Source organism: Hirundo rustica, chromosome 17 (genome assembly GCF_015227805.2).
Source record: "Hirundo rustica isolate bHirRus1 chromosome 17, bHirRus1.pri.v3, whole genome shotgun sequence".
Lineage (NCBI taxonomy): Eukaryota > Metazoa > Chordata > Aves > Passeriformes > Hirundinidae > Hirundo > Hirundo rustica.
The window spans coordinates 314,666-331,000 of NC_053466.1; the positions used below are offsets into that span (position 1 = coordinate 314,666).

At 45.7% G+C, this 16,335-nt stretch overlaps 1 protein-coding gene across 3 annotated transcripts in view; it reads right to left on the bottom strand.

Annotated features, from left to right (window-relative positions):
• Positions 1-16,335, bottom strand: part of ADGRD1 (adhesion G protein-coupled receptor D1) — a 123,566-nt gene that overhangs the window by 12,907 nt on the left and 94,324 nt on the right. For all 3 annotated transcript variants that reach the window (XM_040080977.1, XM_040080979.2, XM_040080978.1), the window contains one exon: positions 12,100-12,191. In XM_040080977.1, coding sequence (XP_039936911.1) covers positions 12,100-12,191 — 92 coding nt within the window. The remainder of the gene's footprint in view (positions 1-12,099; positions 12,192-16,335) is intronic.

The following is a 16,335-nucleotide window of genomic DNA, read 5'->3' on the forward strand; positions in this document are numbered from 1 at the left end:
CAAAAAAGCAACACTGCTCTCACAACCAGGCAACAAAAACTCTGGAGGAGGATTTGGTCTCATTGATATCCAGTTTGCCATGAGCAAGCCTGGCTCGGACAGGTGATGGTATTAGCTCTGTCTCTAGGTCAAATAATATCAAATAATTGACAGAAATTATTGTAAAGGCAGTTACAGGAGCAACAGGATAATCCAAGCTTGGCTGCTCTGGGCACTCTGCACGTGTGGGGTCAGTCCGAGCCATCAGACTCCTCTCCTGACACACAGCTGGTGCCCAGGAGAGGGACAGATTATCCCCAAAAACCTCCTAAACTGTCTGTTCAGGAACAAAGAAATGCAAATGCCTCAAAGGCTCAGATGCTGCCTGTGGGTGGAGCAGCCTAGATGTGATCTACGTTTTCCTTTCAACATTCACACCTGATTGCATCTTCCACTTGTGCTCCTTCCACCCTTTTTCCAAGCTCCCAGGGCAGGACCTCTCCCATCTCATGCCAGCATGCTGCACAGTGTCCCGAGGCAAATCGTCCGTGTGAGGCAGGAATGTGCACCAGCCCAACCCTCACTGCTTTTAATTGGCTAAATCTGCAAGTCATCTTGAAACAATATTCTGAAAATTAACCTTATTGCGCTATTTACAGCCATCTCAATCTTTTTTATAGCTGCTATATCATGCGGTGAAAATCTCTGTTTTCCCAGCAGTACACTGAGATGACAGACCCAGTGCTAATAAAGAGGGATTGTCAAATTACAGAAGTTATGGGGAGGACCCCACAGAGTTCCCTGTTCCTTCCATAACGGGAGCTGTGAAGGAAGCTCTCACAAGACTGGAATACTGATAGGAAAGGGCACAGCTTGCTCCGAAGGGACACGCAGGGAAGAAGAAATGGTCTATCGAAAACACAGACCCGCACAAAGAGAGATAAACCAGAAGCAGACAGACCTTTCAAAAGCCTCGGGGCCAAAAGAGAGCAAAGCAAACACAAGGGTGGCAGTGCACATCTATTTTTCCTTGCCAGACCAGGAGGATAATGTGGATGGGGCGTTTTTTCCCTAAAAATTTCAAGACTTGTCCAAAGCACAGGATTGCATAAAGCTGGCTTCATTTAATTAATTACAACTATAATGAGACACTGGTTATAAACCTGTTTTTAAGACTTAATAAAGCTGCAGTCAGTGATGAAAATCCATTATGATTAATTTTGTTTTCCCTGCTCTGGGATGTCAAAGCAGTCGCACCATACGCTAAAAATACGAAGCAGCCCCTACTCTGTTCTCCATGTATCGGGTTGGGGTTTGAGATTTCAAGAAAAGTGTGGGTCTTCGGAAAGGCTGGAGGCAAGCACCAAAAATTATTGGTAATGTAGAAAACATGGCCTGTCAAAACTGGCCCAGGCTCCAATTCCCCCTTTCTCAAACAGTCCTTGTAGAAACAGCAAGTTTTCAAGAGCAGAAAAAGCCTCCCAGCTAGTTGTTCCCTGAAGAGACTCAGAACTTTATCACCAGAGGCTTTTACCAATGAAACTGATTGTGTTCTAAGCACATTTCAGAATTGTCAGAGGCAATTACGAAGCCATTACCACTCCTTAGCTGACAAGTGGCAACAAACTGCACAGCTGGCGGCTCTGCAGCCCTGGAACACCCAGGAAAAGCAGCCTCCTCTGGGAACCTGGAGGTTTGGAAAATATTTCTGGATTTTAACTTGAAGTCAGCGGGACCCATATTTTAATTTTGGATGACAAAGTAACAATCACGTCAAATCACGAAGAAAATTTTAGTGGAATAACATTTGCCCCCTGAGGAGCTGAATTCTAAAAATGATCTCTTGACCCAAACAGTCTCAGTGACCCTTAATTATGCAACGAGATCAACGGAACAATCATCCTCCCGTTCCCACGGCAACGGCAGCAGCGAGCGGCTCGGGATCAAGGTCAGGCACGCAAAGCGAGGGAGAAAAGTCATTTTCTGTGTCATGGTTCACAGAGCTTTACCTGCAGCACTAGCACACACAGCTGCATCCCTGCCTGCTCCCGTCCCACACGTACACACCGGGAAAAACAGAACTGCAGGGATGGCTGCAGCCCCTGTGCATGGTGAGTGCTGCTTCGGAGCACCTGCACACTGCACTCTGCACTCTGCACACTGCGCTGGGGCAGTGCTGCAGCGCCAGGGGGCTGGAGCTCACTGCACACTGCACTGGGGCAGTGCTGCAGCCCCAGGGGGTTGGAGCTCACTGCACACTGCACAGGAGCAGTGCTGCAGCCCCAGGGGGCTGGAGCTCACTGCACAGGAGCAGTGCTGCAGCCCCAGGGGGTTGGAGCTCACTGCACAGGAGCAGTGCTGCAGCGCCAGGGGGTTGGAGCTCACTGCACAGGGGCAGTGCTGCAGCGCCAGGGGGTTGGAGCTCACTGCACAGGGGCAGTGCTGCAGCGCCAGGGGGTTGGAGCTCACTGCACAGGGGCAGTGCTGCAGCCCCAGGGGGTTGGAGCTCACTGCACTGGGGCAGTGCTGCAGTGCCAGGGGGTTGGAGCTCACTGCACTGGGGCAGTGCTGCAGCTCCAGGGGGTTGGAGCTCACTGCACTGGGGCAGTGCTCCAGCCCCAGGGGGCTGGAGCTCACTGCACAGGGGCAGTGCTGCAGCCCCAGGGGGCTGGAGCTCACTGCACAGGAGCAGTGCTGCAGCCCCAGGTGTTGGTTTCTCATTGAGCTGGCACTGGAGAAGCCAGGCAGCATGAGGTGAGGCTTTACAGTGTCTGCCACAGTCAGTGTCACGGCTGAAGCTGTGTCACTTCCAAGAGGCTGTGCATCTTTTGCCTTTTTGGGACAATCTCGAGCCCTTTCCTTTAGAAAGATGCTGCTGCACTCAGGTACAGTTGGTTTCCATATAAATTATGAAAATGAAAAACAGACTCTGTGGTCATCATTTATTTTTTTAAATTTCTGGGCTGAGGGTTCGCTAATTCTCCTGTTCATAAGCCATGAAGCACTTCTTTATGCAGCTCCATCCATATTTATATCATACATATTTCTATCTGTCCTATTGCTGCCTACAAGGAATCTGAGTCTTTACTGTATTTACTCACGTGAGGACACCCAAATCTTCTTTGTTCTCCTACTGTATTTGGATATTCCCTGGTTTATTATTATTATTATTATTATTATTATTATTATTATTATTATTATTATAATACAGCTAACTTTGGAGGACATCTGGAGAAGATACATGAGACTTATTAGGGATAAGAAACAGAGTAAAGAAATGGTTCCTCCTGGGGTGGCAACAGAATCTCACTTTTAAAACCACACTGTTCCTCACGTCCTTGTGTTTTCAGTTACCATCTGACTTAACTGCCTTTTTCATTATTTCTAATACTGCTCCAAAAGAAAAGTGCTTTTTAGTCAGTTTCTTTCATTAAAATATGTTTCTGTCTCGCATCTTTTTCAACTGAAAAGAATTGGGAATAATGTTCAATTTCTATTTCCAGAACACCCGTGACATAAATACTGTTAATGGCATTTTATTACTTACCTGAAGAGAGCACCTAAAAGTTTAGAAGTATTGTTGATACTAAGATAGTATCTTTTCTTTATTGTAATTACCTGTATTTTCCATTCATTTAGTTTTATTTCCCAAGTGCTTTATTGGGAAGAAGTGTAAATCACACTTAGCTAAGAGCTGTGTCAGACTGGGCAGTGATTTACAAGTTGCCCAGAGCTCTGCACAAGGCACATGCTTAAATAACATTTATATTCTGCATTGCCACAGCTGTAATATTTGTTCTTATTATTCTGCATAAAGCTGACACAGAGTTCCAGGATTATAAATTGGAGCCAAGGGTGTAAATGAAGCAGTTCAAGCAAACTCTGGAGGTTACTGCTGTTCACAGGGAATTGTCCCATTCTGTGATGAACGAGCAGCCTTTAATCGTTACTCTGGAACCAGGCACCAAGCTGTGACTCACAGCCCCGTCCTCCCACCAGCACTTTCAAGGCTTAAAATCTGATATTAAAAGATGGAAAACTAAATCCAGCTAGGACATTTTAAAAACAAATTAATGTGAACTTCAAAGCTATGGATTTTCAAAACCTGAAACTTTGTGTAGTTATAATTCTAGAAGTGAAGGAGACAAGCTGTCCTTTGGAGAACTTTGGCAACAGGGAGGGGACGGAGGAGTGACACCACCATGCACGGTTCTCAGAGGTCGCAATCCCAATGTCTCAGTATTAATCATACTATTAACAATAACCATATTGTTAACAACACCCTTGACCTGCCTCCTCCCCACCTGGCAGCTGTGTGCCACAACAGACTCATCAGGAGTGATCCAACCTCAGGCACGGGGCCAGCAGAGAGTTTTGTTCTTGTTAAATGCTGTGTAAATCCTGCTTCGTCGTAAGGAGACCCCATGTGAACCCCCAGGCTGCGGCAGAGGACAGATTACACCTGCAGCCACTGCCCCTGGAGTCTGGCAGGGACCGGGAGGCTGGAGTCAAGGAATTGATCCAGCCATAGGTCAATGAGCAGAACAGCAGCTGCCAGAGATTCCCCTCCGGACAAGACGATGAACAGCTGGAGGGTGGCTTGGTACGGCCCCTTCTCTCACACCCTTCACCTCTGTCACTGATCCTGCTGTGCTCACAGCAAGGTTTCATCTCTGGGATTTAATAACCAGGTTTTAACAAACCTTATTCTATCCTGACATTCAGATGTGAAAATAAACATGACTAAGCATCTCTAATAAAAACTGGTTTCTCTTTATACTCAGAAAAACCAGGACCTCCTAACGATGAAGCTTTCCCTGTATATTTTGTACGCATATGTTTTGTCTTGCTGCCCTTCCTAACACAGAAAGAAACAGGCACAAGTATCAGAGCTGCTTGTTCCTTTGGAGCCAGTGTCCACAGGCCCTGAGCACAAATCCTGCTTGAGGAGCAATGACAGGAAACTATTCCCACAAAGGAGAGTTCTGGCTCAGGAGGAGACAACCAAGAAAAAGAAGAAGCTGTGGAAGGGCTCACAGTGTCAGCTGATGCAGCTCAGACAGGGCTGGTTGTCGCTCCTGGCAGCAGAATTGACCCTGACAGGCAGGGGTACAACCACTTTTGAAAGCTGCTCACAGGCAGCAGCTCTCCGGGTAATCAGATCCATTGCCTTGCGACTCCATTCCCACTACAGGAAGCTTAAAGAGATTTGATTTTTTCCATCAGTTTAAGTCTGTTACTGTTTGTCCCTGTTTCTCTCATTTTGCAGAGTCGCCTCCTCTCTGCAGCTATGCTTTACATACTTTTAATATTTTAATACTCCTCCCAAAATGCGCCTGAACAATGACAACGTGGCCTGGAGCCTTTCTGCAGCGCTGTGACTCTCAGCAGCTGCAGCAAAGAAAGCACTCCCATTACTGTCATTATGGTCTCTAAAAGATTAGCACTTCCTCATTAATACCCTCATTGACAACATTCAAACCCATGCTATTTTTGGTCTAAAACCCTGAATCTAATAAGGAGACGCCCAAAATGCATTTGTATTTGTCATATTCAATGAGCCAAAAATTTAATTAGGTTGAAGACATTATCATTGGCAGTAGCACTTCAGCTCACTAGCTGTCACTGCCTAGTTCCTTCAGTTCATTTCCTCTGTTGCCAGTCAGCTCTCCTCCTTCCAACAGTTTGTTTCTGGAGGTGCATCATTCGTGCTCTTTGAAGCGACGTTCAATGAACGTGATGCCTTACACACAGTGAGAAATTGTGACGAGAAGGAGCTGCTGGAAGCAGACGTGGCCTGTCACACTGCCCTGCCTAACGGATGGTCTCCTTCAGTAGATGCAAAAAGCTCTCTTCGTTTTCATTCGAGCATGCAGAAACAGGTGCTCCCTGTCTCTGGGCGCTGTGCTGCAAACATCTGCCACCCAGAAAGGCACAGAAAGGGTTTCCTAGTGCTATGGATTTTGAATCCCTGTAGACCTTGGGGAGAGTTTACAGATTGCAACTTGCTCCTCACCTTCCTTGTGGAAGGAGATTTAAAAAAAAAAAAAAAAATTCTCTAATGGCATCAGAAAGAGGTGGAATTCAGCTATGGAGGAGATTATGGTATGGCTTTGGCAGGAGAGCTCTCGTGAGAGCTTCAAGCACTGCCGTGATTGACAAGTACATTCTGCGAAATGAACAGCTGGGAATAATCCTTAGAACGAGAAGCCTTTGGACATCAAACGACACAAAACAGGGATGGAATCACAAGAACAAAATGCAACAAATGCACAGGGGCTGGCAGAATACCAGCTGGTGTTAAAGCACGGGAGTTAGCAGCACCGAGTCCCAGCTCTGTATCCCAGGCAGAAGGTGCCGGGCTGCAGGGCTGGGCAGGGTTTATAAACGAAGTGAAACAGCGAGGCACGGACGGGGTCCGTGATTAAATGCATGAGCAATTTGCCAGAGCAGCCCGGGCGTGCAGGGTGTAATGGATGGCTTTGCAAAGCGCTTTGGAGCGGCCAATTACCGGCCGAGGCCGCAGATGTCTGCAGCAGGAGCTGCCGGAGCACAGCCCTCCTGCATCTGCACCTGCAGAGGGAAACGCTCTCCCTACGCTGCTCGAGGAACCAAAGCAAGGAAGAGATTTGCATTAAACCCACAGACTCCATTTTCAGTTCCATGTGCAGGGGTTTGTGATCTATTAAACAATGCAGATGGAACTAACACAGCAGCTGACATCACTTACTCACTGTGCTGAGATTCTACTGAAGCCCTGTTTTGCTCCCATTCACTACAGCTACTGACATTTTTTCCAATTTTCAGTCATTAATTTAACTAAACAGAAAACATATTTTTCCATTGGAGAACTGTTTTACTATTTCACTGAATTTGAGGATGAAGAAAATAATAAAACGAAAGAAAGAACAGGGTAAAAAGCTAAGAAATATTTCTAGTTTTGCTGTAATTGCTTTCTCCATGGATGATTATGATAGCTATCACTTTCGGTTCACTGAGTGCTGAAGTGTACAGTTTATAAAAAAGACAGATTTTTCCAACTCATTGGACCATTTCACAGTAAGCAGTGAGAATGTATTTAATAAGAGTTGGACTTGGCACTTTATTCAAGAAAAGTTAATTAAACTGTCTCTTCTGGACAACAGAATGCAAAAGTGAACTGGCTGGGAAATCCCAGGGGGTTGGTAAATGTGGTGTCTCTGCTCCTGAATGAAAACCACTATTACTGTAACAGAGAGAAGCTGGGCGCTCCTTCCTCTGCCACAATCAATATCCTCAGGGCCAAAGAGGAAACCCTGGAGAATTCTTTGTGTTATACTTTAACCCTTGTAGCCGAGGGAACTCAGGGAGTCAAATCATTACCTGTGCTAAATGTCACCAGGCAAGAGTTGTCCCCATGGGGAAGGAAATGTGCACACTTCCAGCACTGTCACACTGGGAGCCTGTCTCATTCTAACAGAGAAGTCACTTTCCATGCAAAAAGCAATGAGACTTTGAAAGTGTGGGGCAGTAAGCAAAAAAAACCCCAAAACTTGAGGCCCTTACACGCCAATGAATATGTTGAGTAGAATTAAGTCTTTAGATGCAGCAGAAATAAGTAAGAAAAAGAGTTCAAATGGTTCATAACTCAGAAATGTAATCATGTGCCTTTTCAAGCACAAGAGCAATTCCATTAAACTAATCTGCTTTAATTGCATTAAGCTTAGAGAGGCTACTCATATGCTTAAACTCAAACATATGATTAGTTATGTCCCTAAAAAAAGAATGGGAAATTCAAACAAATGCTGTATGCATGCGTTTAAATGTTTCAAGGTATTAGATTCAGCATTCTATAAACTAAAACATTTAAATTAGCTTTTTGGCAGAAAATCTGTTCCCTGGATGCAAAACATTCCCATTAAGACACAACTGAATTATTGCTCCAAATTATTTTCCTGAGAGTCAATAGCTAATCCTCTGATAAAAGGTTCAGGAATAATCAATCACAACTAAAGGAAAAGTTCATATTCTATAAATGTGTTCGATATGCTTCAAAAACAATGCAAAAAGCATGTTCTTAAGTAAATTCAAGTAATAAATAGGAGATAATAATAATTCTTTGCTCAACTCTTTCCAGTAAACGGCTCTTGCAGAATTAAAGTTTCAGACACTAAAAGAAGCAGCTATTTTCACACACATAGGAAGATTACTACAGTGACCAAATACTTACTGTTCACACTGCCACAGGAGTCTATTATGCTTTAATTAGTGTCTCTGATCATAAACTGTTTAAATGTATTCATTTTTGCCTTAAATTATTGGGTGTTTTGCCGTTTATGATTCATAAAAGCTTAGTCTTTTATGTGGCTTCTTAAATTCATTTTAGGGGTGCTATTTTTATTTATTTTAAACAAACAAATGAGCACACCAGTGGCAGTGAAAGCAGCACAAGACGGTCAGCAGGGAGTTCTCTGGTGTCTCCTCTGGGACAAGCAACATCTGAACCTGAAGAGATCGATAAGCCAAAACCTGCACTTTGTTCTGGGGGAAATGTGAACGGGGAAGATGAATAATTAATTAATTTTAAGACACTAAAAGGAATTTTGTTCGAACTTTCTTTTCTGTTTTGGCTTTTAAACCTGAGGTTTGTCAGGTGCTGCCTTCCGAGCAGAGCTCACCCTGGTGCACATCCTGCAGTCACATTTGAGGGGACCTGTAGCCATATGGAAAATCAGGAACAATTACACTAAATAATTACATCAGTTTATCGCTGTTTGTTGCCAAGAGAAACAAGCCTTGGTGGTTAATATCCGCTTGCATTGCCAAGTAACTCATTTTTTCAGAAACTAACCGTGCTCCAGCAGGAGCACTTCCCTAGCAATAAACGCCCTTTCTGACTGCTGCCATCAGGACTCAACATGTATCTTTGCTCTCAGGATTTCCTGCGGTGATCTCTGCTCACACCTGGCTGGAGCCAAGCAGTCAGCCTGGCCTCCCCTCTGCCCCTGGGGACAAATCCGAGCTTTTAGGGCAAGATGAACATTTATCAGGCATCAGCTGCAGTGGGAGCCGTTTCTGCACGGAGCAGGAGCACTGGACGTGGTGTCAGCTCTACTGAGCTCAGCTCAGGGGAGACAGAGCCAGGGCAGGTCCTCCCCCCAGGCTGCCAGCAGCAATGGAATTTAGTCCTTGTCCGTGGGATTAATCTTTTCCCTTTGCAGCAGAGCCTGGCCAGAGGTGAGCCTGGGGAGGAGCGTGTTCTGTGAAAGCTGCAGGCTGGAATTGTCAGTGGCTGCTCGGGTTTGAACTCAGCAACACCCACAAGTGTGAGGCCACTCAAACACCACAGCCTGATGTGAGTGCTGGCCTGGGCCACCAAGGAAAGAGGTGGCACTGCCCCACAGGCACTGAGCTCATTGCTGCCAGGCCCTCCCGCCCATTCTGCTGTGCTGTCTGACCCTGCTGCTGAGCTGCTGCCATCGCTCAGGCTGCTGCAGGCTGCAGCTCGCTGCCTCTCGTCCTGCTGTCCACTTACATTTCATCCCAGCTTGAAAAGACAGCTCTGAACTCCCTCTTTTGTTCTGCCTCAAGATTATTGGACCGAGCAGCTTCCCCTCCACAGCTCCTTGCCCTGCAGCTCTCATCTTCTGCTTTTGGCTTTCTGAAACCACAAGCACAGCTGGAAAGGAGCCACCTCTCCTGCAGACGGTGCCAAGGCTTTTCTGCCTCCCCAAACCATGCCGTGCCGCTTCCACCCGGCTCTGGGTTTGTGAGGGGGGCTTGCTAAACCCCTCCTGGCACAGTCCAGTTCTGCCCACAGCGATTTCAGAGAGGTGCAGTGCTCAGGGCTGCCTGGCAGCCCCCATTTGGGGCGCACAGTACACAAAGCATTCTGCAGCCTTTGGCCGTTCCTCCCTAAGCCAGCTGAACTTGTTGATTCAAAAACTACCTTGCAGTCCTTCCTCACAGAAACTCCAGTGCCTTTTCTGCTTTTCTGCTCTCTCTGTGTTTGTCACAAGTTGGTTTGGCTGTGCTCCTCCACCCTCCTGGGTTAAAAACCTGTAATCAGCTCCAGGAGCCTGGAGCCGTAGGGATTTCACACGATGGAAAACACTTCCCGTGCACCTGTCTGCTCAGAGCCCTGCTTCGCTTTGTTCTCTTCTTTTTTGGAAAATACGCAGAAGGATTTCACACTAGACATAAAAACCCAGTGCTACAAAGGCTTTATAATTATCGTTTTTTCCAATAGACCAGTTACCTTCTCCATGACATCCTGTGTGCATAAAACTCTAATTCATCATGCCTCACTGCTATGTTAAATCAGGGTATAAACACTTCCCCAGATCTGATTTGAACATGTGTTTATGCTCTTCTTGTTTCAACCTTCCTTTGAGGACCCATTTCTGCAATCTTATCTACAGAACTATGCTCTGTTTACCTTCTATTGCTTTTTGTCGGCTTTCTGTGAGGAAAGGTGTTCTGCCAGAGCATATTTCCACTTAATAACATAATGGTTCAAGTTTTTAGATGTGTCAGCCCTCTGACAATAATTTTTATCCACTTTTCTCCCTGTAACTTTTGTTAGGTCAAATCCTGAAAATGTAGCATGAGAATGGCACACAGAGCATCTCTTAGCCAGGGTATCTGGAGAAGCCTCCTTTTCAGTACAGAGTTCCACTATTCCAAAGCTACAGCTGATAATATTTGGGCTAAGAACATATACTCCTCATTAAAGACATTACATCTTATTCCTAGACCAATCATTCATAAATCAATTTACTTATGTGCACATAGAGAGTTTAAAAAAAAATTAATACATGTTAGTGTGCAGGGCACAGTGGGTATGGAATCAATTCCTTGCAGTACAGTAAAATATCCAGGTACATGGAGCAATCTCTACAGCTGCTCTTTTATTTGTGGAGTTGTGTCTTTGTCTTCATACTTCTAATGGTGCACAAAACCCGGCATTGACAATAGACAGTTATTTGCTTCCTAAGTTTCGTATTTCCCTCATATTTCTGAAGGTCACAGGAACTCAGCCAAACCTGAAGCAGTAATTTTAATTCCCAGGCTTCTCATTTCACTATAGTGCAATAATCTTATGGATTTTTGTGTAGACTTTACTGTTTTTCTCTTCCTGTTGGATAAGTGTACAATGACTAAACTAACTTCAATTAGGCAACTGTCACCAATATTTAAAATTTAATGACATTTTCAAAATTACATAAGTAATCCAAGCATAAAAATTATTCCTTAAAATACCATTTCAGAACAGTGGCACCAAACCCTTATCATACAATAACCTGTGCCTCAGAAACATTAAACACGAGCCATCGCCACATTTTTCTTCATCTAAGTTCCATATTCTTTTATTTATATACAGTGTCATTTCTCTATTTGGACTAGAGCATCTTTAGGAGATACAAAATGGAATATTCAACATCTTAATTTAGCCTCGATATATTAAATTATCTTCTTGGCTACACGCATGTAATCCCTCTATATATTTCAGAAATCAGAATTTGTCCTTGTATATTCAGAGGTATCTTTGTGTCTGCTTTACATTTCCCCTCCAGACTTGCTAGTGCTATTTTAAAGATGATTCACTCGCAGAGGCCACGGCCCCAAGAGGCTCAAGGCACAGATATAAAGATCTGCTTGAATTTAGGCACACATTTAAATCCAGCGTACCTCTGTGCACTTTGCAGTGTCAAGAGAGTCTTAAAGATAAGCATATGGCTAAATATTATACTGAGCTGGGGCTAGGAGCAAGGTCTGTCCTCAGAAGGAGCAGAAGAGTTGCAATAACCCAGCACAGATTAATGAAGCTCTGTGAAATTCAGCTTTTGACTGCAGCAGGAAGAGGAAAGTCTCCATTAATGAAAGGGAAAATAATGAATCAGCAGATGCTGGAGACTGTAACAGGCAGGGAAACACTTCAGCTCCTGCTGAACCACAGGTTTCCCCCTGTGCAGCATTCAGCTTTTACTAAATATAGATTAACTGGCTGCACTCAAGTGGAGGAGACCCTTACCAGCAATTGCATTTTACACGGGAATGATGTCGGTGCTCTGGGAGAAGTCCATGGTGTAACATCGCTCGTGTGAGAGTGTTGCTGCAATTTTAATGAGAAAAACTTACTTGAAGGCATTAGCATCTCCATGGACCTTGTAGTTGTCTGCACTGATCCTGGAGATGACTCTTGTGACGGCAATCAGAATGCCAATATTGACCTGCAGAGAAGGGGACAAGACTTGGTGAGGAGAGCAAGTCCTGACGGAGCCTGAGGCGCAGGCTGCCCTGGGGGTGCTGCACACACACAGCAGCAAACAGAGACTTTCTGTGCTGTCTTCACTGGCAAAAGAGGAGCTCAAGGTTGGACTGGTGTGGTTTGCCCCGTGTCAGAGATTACCCATGGTGGGAAGCTCCTGCTTTTCTCTTCCCTCCAGGAACACCCGTGCCTGCTTAGGAAAAGTCTGGAATGGTGCACCCTCACAGCCAGGGTGCTCAGGGTCCCCCCCACACAAATAAATTCCCCGATTGGAAATAAACACCTGCCAGCTGGCAAACTGGAGAGCTGCAGGGACTCCCCACGAGGGCACGTGGCTGCATTCCCTCTGGTTTTGTGCTCCATGTGCGCAGATTTCGGAGAGCACCTCAGGGCGTGCAGGGCCTGCTCCTTGCCAAAGCCTGCTTACAATTTAGGTACAGGACTATTTTAAAGGAGCAATGAGAAAAACATGCTAAATCTGAACTCTGCTCTTCAAAGGCTCCGCTCCTTTTGATGTCAGGTCCAGCAGAAACATCAATGAAATGAAAAGAATTCCCAACAGAAAAGTAGGAAATCTTGAAAAGACGAACACTGAAAATGTTCAACAAAAGAAAGTTTGTGCTGGAGTCACAGGTGAAGGAAGAAGGAAATCTTTATCACTTAAAGGAAATGTGGCAAAGACTGTCTTGCTGTGCAAAGACCTTGGGTTTAAAGAAGAAAACAAGGTAGACAATGTGAAGGTGAAAGACATATTTCTCCCTTCCTGACCAAAATCGCACATCAGCTACAAAGCATCAAGAACAAGGGTAGAACAAAATTATCCTGAACTACAGAACAAAAAGAAGACTTCAAAAAAAAGTGCTGTTCCTCAGTTAAAACTCAATAATCATCCTCTACTTTGACATAAATATTCTAATTCTGAGGATGAGAGGGTGAATTAAAGATGTTTAAATTTGATTACAATGATTTCCTTGGGTTTTTTTTAGATCTTCTGACTCCTTTTTAATTCTAGCTCTCTACGGCAGATCATCACCTGCTGTAGAATCAGACCATATCTGCAGTAGTTCATTTTTGCCATGGCTCTTGGGTTTATCCAAAGGATATCCTGTGGAACCGCCAGCCCTTCAGTAACAAGTGGACTTGTTCAATCAGCTTTACAGAGAGAAGAGGTGAAATTCAATGGTCTCGGGATCATTTTCCCTATTCCTACCAAATCATATTTTGTAAATAATTTGTATGAATCCTTTGAGGTGGCAATGAGCAGTTTTGAGAACACTTTTTCTGTGCTATACTCAGGGCCTTGCAAACTCCCACTCGAACTGGACCACAAGGAAAATAACAATTCACGGGGAAAGCAACAGAGGGGCCCTGGCACTGCAGCCCAGGGTCTGCTCCTCGTTTCCTGCCTGCAGCACAGCACAGCCCCCGCTCCACGCACGCAGATGCTTTCCTCGGAATTCCCTGAATTCTGCCACATCTATGGAAACACACCAAGGCAGCAGATGGGAGATAACAAACAGAGCTTTCTGCCGCAAGTTTTAATGTCTTGTGTCAAAATTCAGGTGCTTTGTCAAGTCAGGTTTTTTTCCACTGACGACATTCCCAGGACAACTTGGGCTGAGCTTAGTTTGGACTGCAAATTAATTGCAAGGATTTTTTGTGAAGCTCTTTAAGAGGATGATACAGAGGCTTGTGTGTTGTGGTTTGGGGTGTGGGGGAGAGTAATCATAAAACCTTAAGATGTAGGCAGAAGCCCAAAGCCCTACATATAGAAGGAACTATTTCCTTCATGTATCCCTTGACTCAAACCCCAAGGAAGGAGCATATTTGTATGGGAATCTACACAGGGCTGGGAGGTTCTGTGAATTACTGCCTAGAGAAGTATGTGTGAGTGCTTTCCCCAGTCACACTCCCTCCACATCCTTCTGCCTCGGGCTCCATGGTGTCTGGGTTGCTTGTGAGGCTGGATGAAAGTGGATCGTGTCTGCCTGGTCTCTGGGGAGTGGGAGTTGAAAGGAGCAATCCCCCTCTTTTCTTCACAGCATAATCCTTTTTCTTGGCAGAGACACTGTGGATTGAACTAGTCAAAAACTGCTTTTCGAGAGGTATTTTCAGACTTACATGCTAGTTTATGCAAGCGGTGGCTAATTTGTTGCTGAAAGAACACAGGCACACGTGCACACACACCAGACAGTGTTTAGCCCTGTTATTTCCCTGTGGGCACTAACACATTTTTCAGCTGGAATATCCAATGCCCAGAGAGGTAATTTGTCAGCTCACTTGCTGCTATTTTGGGCAGAGCTGGGTTTGGACTATTTAACAAATTGCTCTACGCGGATCAACCTTGTGAGCTCACCCTTTCTCTTTCTGGAAGTGTTTGTATCCCTACAAGAACATAATTTGGGCTGCACAAATGTTATATATCATAAGTTAGAGCCAGACAGTCAAATTCACTTTCTCTGCCAAGCAGCTGCTCATGCAAATTGTTGGAGGCTGTGCTTGCTCAGGTGAGTGAGCATTTCACTGCCGGGGGTGTTTTGGTGCCCACCAGCCTTGGACAGCAGCCTGGGAAGGTTTGGTGTCACTGACTGCATGTCCTTTCCTCCTTTGGTGCTGAACAATGGCCAGAAAGCAAGGAGGGGACATATAAATATTGGATTATTTTAACTGCTCTCCATCATCAATATCTACATAGCTTTGAATGTAAACTCACATACAGAAATTCAGGCTACACCTTCTGCAGGCCAAATAGAGAGGTATGCAGTGGTAAACACTGGTTACGTGTGTATGGATATATTCCTTCCTTTGGCTTGTGAGCAGGATTTGTGGGGGTTTTCTGTGTGATGAAATCTGGGCAAGTTTCTCTGTGCCTTCTTTTAAAATGTCCATGCCTCTAAAAATCTACGTAAAGCTTTAAACCTAACCTGGTTTCACTGATCAGTGAGTCTATTGCATCCTCAGGCTCTCAATCTGACATTACAGCCTGCAGAGAACACAGTAGACAGCCTAGTCAATAAAAGCATCAGAAACGGTGCTGGAGAGGTGCTGATCTCACAGAGCTCTCTGCAAACACTCCCCACGCCCTGAGTAATCACAGCGAAGCTGCAACTCGCTGCACTTTAATGTGTGAGCATCATCAGCTGCTCTGGAGTGCCCTGACCCTGCACCCTCCCCTGGAAAGGTGCAGCTCATTGGGGCTGGAACAGGGGCTGTGGCAGCCCTGAACCCAGCAAACCCACTGAACTCACCCGAACAGCCAGACAACCTGTGCTACCTGACAGCAAACTCACTGAACTCACCTGAACAGCCAGACAACCTGTGCTACCTGACAGCAAACTCACTGAACTCATCCAAACAGCCAGACAACTTGTGCTACCTGAACCCAGCAAACTCACCTGAACCCAGCAAACCCACTGAACTCACCCGAACAGCCAGACAACCTGTGCTACCTGACAGCAAACTCACTGAACTCACCTGAACAGCCAGACAACCTGTGCTACCTGAACCCAGCAAACCCACTGAACTCACCCAAACAGCCAGCAACCTGTGCTAACTGACAGCAAACCCACTGAACTCACCCAAACAGCCAGACAACCTGTGCTACCTGACAGCAAACTCACCCAAACCCAGCAAACCCACTGAACTCACCTGAACAGCCAGACACCTGAACCCAGCAAACTCCCTGAACAGCCCTGAGAGCCACACAACCTGCGCTACCTGGCAGCAAACTCACTGAAGAGCCCTGCCCTGCCCAGCCTGTCCTACCTGCCAGCAACCCGAAAGCCAGGGGACAGGAGCAGATTCCTGAGCACTGCAGGGACACTGCAGGGTGTGGGGCAGCCCCTGGAGCCTCCCCTGGGCCCTAAAGGCTGACGGCTCACAGCGTGTTCCAGCACATCCCTGCTGCTGCCTCTGCCCCGCTGTGACCATCTCCACCGGGCCACTCACACAACCTCCAACTTCAGCAGGGTGGAACCAGGCTGAGTGCGAAACAAACCTCAGAGCCCGTTCCTTTGGGGCTCTCTCTGAGAACTGCTAAAACTCCCACCAGCACTTGGTACCACGTGGTTATTAATGACCCCAGCGGGGCTGTCCTGCTGTTTCAG